At 32.9% G+C, this 8,145-nt stretch overlaps 1 protein-coding gene across 2 annotated transcripts; it reads right to left on the bottom strand.

The window, feature by feature from the left end:
• Window positions 1–811: 811 nt before the first annotated feature.
• LOC132715486 (uncharacterized) lies at window positions 812–3,126 on the bottom strand. 2 transcript variants are annotated; one of them, XM_060698493.1, is made up of 2 exons: window positions 2,673–2,773; window positions 812–2,455 (listed from the first exon to the last, which is right to left on the bottom strand). In XM_060698493.1, exons 1-2 carry the CDS (start codon window positions 2,703–2,705, stop codon window positions 1,913–1,915), a joined length of 576 nt encoding a protein of 191 aa, XP_060554476.1. In that variant the 5' UTR covers window positions 2,706–2,773; the 3' UTR covers window positions 812–1,912. The 2 variants fall into 2 exon arrangements, 1 of the variants encoding a protein (XP_060554476.1); XR_009623690.1 differs by lacking the exon at window positions 2,673–2,773 and adding an exon at window positions 2,805–3,126 and having other exon boundaries at window positions 2,319–2,455.
• Between the last annotated feature and the right edge of the window lie 5,019 nt (window positions 3,127–8,145).

Raw genomic sequence — 8,145 nt, forward strand, 5'->3', positions numbered from 1 at the left:
CTAAATTGTCCTCAGTACAATATCATCACGTATGGTAAACACGGAGCTAACTCTGGTAAATTGCTCTGCCAAATTTAGTGTCAACAAATGTACAATGCTTATTATACATTTTTGTAAATTCTGCATCGTATATACAAAGGGAGTAATTCTATACTATGTATTTTTACAAAACGTGAAGTGAATGGTTTTTGTAAGAACGGTTATTGTGGTGGAGTTTCCCATGTAGCGGATTTAGCGTTGGAATGAACTGTTTCATCATGAAAGAAAAGCTATTGCCTCATATTTCATAACCTTTAGGAAAGTTTAAAATTAACTTGATTAATTAATTAATGAGGAACAACAAAATCAATCGTTTATATTACGGGGCCGTCCAGGTTTGATGATCATCCAGTTTTGTTGTCACTTACCATTATCATTATATATTAGCATGAATGAATAAAACAACAGCCAACTTGCTTTGAGAACGTTTATTTCAGCTGCCATGTTTATTAAATAAAAAATTACAAAAACAAAACATGTAAATAATAATCTTATCTATAAATTAATATGTATATAATGAAAGACATATGGTATCTTAAGATAAATGTATACATATTACATAATGAACCCATTGTACATAGTCATATAAATTAACAATTAAATAAATATCAAATACTAGTCATTGAGCTGAAAGTTAACACTAAATGCTTGAATGGAAGTGAACACTGTATGAACTGTGTCATCACAAAATATACGTACAGTAATTGAAATGACAATTTATTTCAATAAAACCTTCATCTTCAAGTATATGGTAAACAAGGGCATTTTGTTCACAGACGTAAAGTAGTATCACAGCAAAAAACGATTTAAATGTTTTCAATATGTTATAACATGACTTTTTCTTCGGCTGCGCAAACTTTTAAGCCTTAACCTAATGGAACCAAAAGTGTTGAGCCTTTGCCACCAGTACAAAGCTAGGCCAGGCTCTATACTGTTGACAGCTCATTCTTTTTGTATTTTGATATTGAAATCCCTTTAAATCTATAGTAACTTTTCAACTTTAACGCTCGACAAATCCATTTTAGAAATATAGAGCTCAATCGTAAACGCATCCACTTCCTCAATTTAATAAGAACTTAATGTAAACACCTGTGCGAAATAAAATGTGGGCGGTAACTTGTGATATAAACTTTGATATATTAACACTAATCTATAATCTACGTAATCAATCTATAGGTCATGACCTTTTAAAAATGCGGAAGTTGAAATTGAACGATATACGATAAAGAGCAAAACCTGTTCTCTCGAAATAGATGTAATTCAAACATAATTCGTATATTTATCATTGTAAATGTTTTAGTCAATATTGATAATACAAACAAATGCTTCATAATTAGTATAATTCTTATGTAATTAAAAAGTTAATTTTGGAGAAAATGATGATGAATTATGACCTTGTTTACCTCTGTAAAACCGTATCATTTGGCAGTGCAATTACAAACGATGACAATAATTCATCGTATAAAATAGATGTAACAAACTTTCAATGCTGATTAGCAATAAAAATAGCAAAATATACATCAAGTATCTTATGTTTAACACACATGCAATCAAGTACACAAACAAACACGACAAACAAAAACAAAATATAGGAAATGAATATCACAACACATCAACAACGTCATACACAGCATAGAACCAGATGTTCATGTAAATGTAAATAAATAAATGAACAAATAAATAAATAAATAAATAAAAATGATATGATTAATGTAATTGTGCTACCATTTGCCTAGACATCTAACAGAGGTCCTCAGTCATAACAGAGACATTGACTTTATATGATTGACTAGTCATCACTTAAATGCTTAGTTATTTTTTGTTCAAGTACATTGCATTGTTACTATATCTATCCTTCATATGAATTTTCACCCTAAACTTCCAAAGCTCTTTTGCAAGTACATCCAACTGGCACTTCTTCAATGCCTTTGAAATATCTGTAGTATTTAGCATTGCTTGGACATTCCCATTTTATGACTGGTACATATGTGTTAACAGTGGCACACCGTCCTTTACCACGTGCACTACCTCCAACAGAATGACATCTATTACAAGAACACTTTGCTTTTGCCATTGTTCTAGGTTCCCTGTTTAAATCAACATCCATAACAACGTACCACGGACAAGTTGATGCTGACCCTAAATTCTTTTGTGTAACACGTCTGTGCCTTCTACATTTAGCTTGTCCATATAATCGACTTTGAAATTTGGTATATTTGTCCACCATAAAATAATCTCTATGTTGGTATCCTTTTGTGTTTTCACGATACTCTTTAATAACATTGTAGGTCCATCGACCTAAATAAAAGTCATGGAATATTTGTCTACGAAGAGCTGTCCTATTTTCCACAGAATGAACACAGTGTGCGTTAATGGAATAACTAAAATATATGTTAACGAGGAGCACTGTCAAAACCTGCAAAAAAGAGAAAAAGATAAGTAAAGAACAATATTGGGGTACTGTAGTTGAAATGTAATAAAATAGAGTTATTACGTCACATGGTTCATGATAAGAAGAAGACATTTGTAAATAATAAAAAAACAACAATACATTCACTAAAGATAAACGATTATACTAGTTACTAGAATAGATATATTTAATATTATATGATGCTATTAATAAATGCACCTACTTGGTGTAATGATAATCTATTCATCTTTTTCATTACTTTACAAAATATTGTTTAAGTTCTTTTATAGTGTTTTACTTGTTATGAGTACTTGAGCAATAAGTTCAACTTTAAAAGATAAATTTATATATATACCTTCAAGATAGTACGTTTAAATCCCAGATGCTAGGGGATTTTTTGTTCTTGTTATATTGAACACGTGAATGTCCGAAAAAAGCTCCTTACTCTTCTTCCGTTTAGTTCCGCTGTTCCGGTACTCGATTTCTTCCAATCACAATGCACACAACAGTTCGTTATCAACGTTTATGGATAGATTCGCTTATAACACATTTAATAGGGTAGAGAAATTTTGAACTAACCCTATCAATACACACATCAGATTTTTCTGTACCTCTTAATCGGTTCACGTGATTTCCTTTTCAGACTTAGTGTGTGTACATGATTGGCGCAGTGGATAAGAAGGGAATATTTCCATATCAAATCAATTTTAAAATCGACGATAAACATTAAATATGTCAGTTTACAGTTTAATGTTTACAAGGTCATTGCTTTGTAAATATACGCACGCAGTAGGAAGAAAGTAAATTGTTCAATAGCGAATACTCTTTTATCTTGTGCATATGTTGTTGATACGCCGTATTCTATGAATATCTAATAACATTTAAAACATTTCAGACTTAGCCAAACGTAATGCATATTTAACAACATTAGAGTTAAAAGGATTTATCTCTTTATCAAACCAGGTAACATGTACAGGTAGACTTCACGCCAGTGAAGTAGACTTTATATGGTTAAGCTATAAAAGAGATTCTAGTTGAACCAATTGATTGAAATAAAATCCTAAAAACTCGTGACTTTAAAAATGCCCAACCCGTACTTATAACTGTTTGTACAGAAATGCAAGAAAGTTATTATGAAATTTTAACAATTTAAACAAGAGCTGTCGGTAGGACAGCAACGCTCGACTATTCTTAGTGCTTGATAGTAAAAAAAATGCTTGATAGAGTTACCTCCTCCTGTTTACAGGTTGGGGTCATGATGGTGAACAAGTGTGCAAAGTTTCAAAGCCATATGTCAATGGACTTTGAAAATATTTGAACTATTACAAAAACTTTAACGTAAATTCTAAGTCGAAAAAGGGGCATAATTCTGTCAAAATGCTTGATAGAGTTACCTCCTCCTGTTTACAGGTTGGGGTCATGATGGTGAACAAGTGTGCAAAGTTTCAAAGCCATATGTCAATGGACTTTGAAAATATTTGAACTATTACAAAAACTTTAACGTAAATTCTAAGTCGAAAAAGGGGCATAATTCTGTCAAAATGCTTGATAGAGTTACCTCCTCCTGTTTACAGGTTGGGGTCATGATTTTGAACAAGTGTGCAAAGTTTCAAAGCCATATGTCAATGGACTTTGAAAATATTTGAACTATTACAAAAACTTTAACGTAAATTCTAAGTCGAAAAAGGGGCATAATTCTGTCAAAATGCTTGATAGAGTTACCTCCTCCTGTCTACAAGTCGGGGTCATGATGGTGAACAAGTGTGCAAAGTTTCAAAGCCATATGTCTATGGACTTTGAAAATATTTGAACTATTACAAAAACTTTAACATAAGTGGTTACGCCGACGCCGACGCCGACGCTCGGGTGACTGCAATAGCTCTACTTATTCTTATCGAATAGTCGAGCTAAAAAGTATGCGAACGTTGCATTCCTCAGATGATATTATCCCTTAAAGTGTTTTGCTAGACTATCCGTTAAGACTAAGGAGAGCTATCCTAGCCACCAGAGCGACGGCGTAACAACTTATGATTGCGTACCACTTCAAATATTTTCAAAGTCCATTGATATATGGCTTTGAAACTTTGCACACATTTTTACCATCATACCCCAACCTGTAGACAGGAGGAGGTAACTTTATCAAGAATTTTGACAGAATTATGTCCCTTTTTGACTTGACATTTACGTTAAAGTTTGCGTAACACCTCAGATATTTTCACATTCCATTGACATCTGGCTTTGAAACAAGTTATAAACAATTGAGCATAATAGGCCTCTCTCCAAGGCCTATAACTGTAACAGGGATTTGGAAAAAAAATTGGCCCTTTTGTGAATTTCCTTTTTTATTACATCTGACGGACCAAGTGGGAGACTCTATGATGGACAGTTCTTAAAGCCCTTTTGGACTGTATTGTCTTTATTTTGGTCTTTTGTGTTGCTTCATCGGGCCCTTGAAGATGATTTTCTTGCACTCTCTTACTTTAAGCCAATGAATACCTTTGTTATGGTCATTCGGTTTACTTTTATATATTTCTACATGATCATTTCTGTGTTTTACTTATTTCACCTTTTGTAACCATAACAACTGTTAGAATTTCCCTTGGCGGGAATTCATTTTATTTACAATGTCTCGTTTCAAAGGAACATGATGGGGCTAAGAGTGAGGTTTGGTGCACCATGAACCTGTTTAAACTCCACAGCAATGCTTATGCTGCTAACCGTTCAAAGGTGGTGTCCCCTGTGTTCCTCAGAAGTATGTCTTCGTTGTGTTATACTGTTTTGGTGACATTTTTGTTTGTGTCCCTTGTTGTTTTCTCGTCTACAAGTACCTTTTGCCCCTAGTTTTATTTCTCCCCCTTCCCTTCCTGAAATCTCGATGTACCCTTCCCCTGTGCCTTTTTACTTTGTGGGCCTATTATTAATCAATCAATTATTCGTTTTCTCTAACTTCCTTGTCGGTTACTTTTATTTCAATTTAAGTATCATTGAAGCGATTATCATGTCCGTGCTCTGCCTCGCACCCTGTCCTATTTTTGTTTGAGGTCCTCCTAGGATCATTGCCACTGGTCCCTGTTGCTGGGTCATGTGGAGGTTGTTTATCATATATTAGAAAATTTTACATTATCAAGGATCTTTTACTGTCAAACACTATGAATAGTCGAAAGTGCCATCCTTCCGACAACTCTTGTTATAATTAGTATTAACAAATGTTGTTCATTTCTAATTTACTGGCCAGAGATAAATTTAATGTTATGGGAAAGACGATTTGCTAAAAGTAAATAATCGAGAAGTACAACTCAAAATAAAACATAAGTGTTCAAATCCACGTCAGCGGAGCTACTTTTCAATCAATGGAAAGTAAAGCAGAACTAACTAGGAAGTTGGTAAGATATAATCAACAATTCATATGACTTTGAACTATTTTTGAATATTCTTAGCGTGTGGTATATAACATTAATAATATTACAGTTAATCAGGCGGAAGACATATCCCATGGGAAAGCAGGTCAGAGAAATATTGAAAAGGTAGTAGATAAAGCAGATAACATCACAAGAAAAACACAATGTGTGAGATTATATATAAGAGATATATGCCGAAAGCAAAAAAAGATCATTTGGAAGCAAACGGCTTGTTTGCTTACACACATGTTTATATATCAGCGTGTACTTCATCTTTAATTTTCTTCCTTAGTTTTGTTGGGTTGTAAATCATACCAATTATGTGATGGTCAAATAGCGACTTTCAAGCTTTTAAATGCTGTAAGAAGATCGCAATTGGAAACCATTACTGATAGAGCATGAAAATCCCGCTTGTTTGGTACTAAAACGTTTAACAGGTGATCAGATATAGACAATATGGATTTTCTCACGTGTTATATCTGAACCATTCACATTTAGATCCTATTTACCTTTTTGCAGAAGATGGGGCTATGGAGAAAATATGGATCAATCTTTTTATCATAAAGGCACACATGAAAATATTGATATTAATGAAAACACCTCTCTATTTTATTTGCTTGGTTCACCCTTACTTAAAACGCAAAATCAACTGAAATGGCTGTGATAATGATAATATTCTGATGAAAGGGAGTCATGATATAAATAATAAACGTAGCGGAAAACAAAGTAAGGGTTTCTTTCTTCCCCAGGACCGTGCCCCTGTTCACATGCCTTCAATTGCTCTATTGCCATGGTTGCCATCGATCGTGGAATTAAACTGATAGAGCATGTGCCTTATCTTTATCTATTACCTTGATTGTAAAACCGATACTTTCGATACTCTCTCGCAATTAGGTGAGGACGTCACAAATACAGTGATAACTCTCTGAAGGCCAATAATATGGCTTCTTTAAAAGTTGTCTTCAGGCCCCTTAACATCACCGGCAAAGATGCAAAGATCGTTGAAAAATAAAAGTCAAATCCCTGCATATGAGAATGAAAATTTCTAATCAGCCATCGAACACCAATCATTGTAAAAAGAGAACAAAGAAAAAAAATGATAGTCATATTCTATGTCGGAACTGTTAAGAATCTTATCATTTCAAATGATTCTGTATATGCTAGTTAAAGGAAGATACGTACTACAGACGTTTGGAACATTTACAAGTCAGTCTACATAAGAAAATATCTCCTCCATGAAACTTCGCTATGTGTACTTTGAATAAATAAATGAACTAAACACATTTTAATAAAATCAATTTACAACATTACTATGAACTCAACTTTATTGTACTAGTACTGATTTAAACAAGATGCCTTATCATTAAAACGTTTTAAACTATACATTTTTGTTTCTTTCAAAGATATATTTAATCATTCAATGTTCTCAAAGTACATCTTAAATACTAGTACTTGCTTCACTGTCCTTTTTTAAATGCGATTATTATTCAGAAATGAATACCGCTTAAACTGGTGCCATTGAACGTTAGAAAAGTTTCATTTTCATTTATTTCTAGTGAGACAACGTGTCCTATTTTCTAATATCTTTTTGTTTTCATTGCGCAAGGGGGATCTTCCTGTTTTTAAAATTTATCATATTTTAGTAATAGTGCAAAACTTGCAATAAGGATCTGGCTTGGTAAAAGGTTCAGTTCTTTAAATAGCTTATCTATGGAGCACATTTATTTTTCAGGATGTTCATGAAAAAATATAATACACGCAACACGTCAGATTGCACATGTCAAAATATTTAGTCTGTCAGACCTTACGTCAAACAGTGTTAATCAATAGAAACGCACGCTTACTATTTGCTTTACAATGTTACTATTTATAGCCCGTATAGAGTATTATCATTTAATTTATTTTTATAGTAACATATAAGCATGTTGCGTAATGGAATAATTTAAACATGCTAGAATTTGATAAAGGTCATGTAGATACACATTTGCTCAGTAAATATACCACTCAAGAATATGCAAATAATGCACTTTTAGTGTGCCGATGTAAATTATCTGATTTATACTTGAAAAAGGAAGTACTTGTTTTAAACATTATTTAGTAAGCAAACATTTCAAGACGGGTTTCGACAAATCAGTTTATTTTTATAAACAGATCAAATATATATAGCAATATATAGAAATCATACGGTAGGCTCTTGTGATTTTTATTCGTTTTTGTATATTGGTGCATGAGCTTTAACAATTATCCAATTTATTAATTCTTCTTAACTGACTACTTGATTTAAACCTGTCATTTCGT

This window comes from Ruditapes philippinarum, unplaced genomic scaffold, assembly GCF_026571515.1.
Source record: "Ruditapes philippinarum isolate M1 unplaced genomic scaffold, ASM2657151v2 ctg791_1_1_1_1, whole genome shotgun sequence".
NCBI classification, from domain to species: domain Eukaryota; kingdom Metazoa; phylum Mollusca; class Bivalvia; order Venerida; family Veneridae; genus Ruditapes; species Ruditapes philippinarum.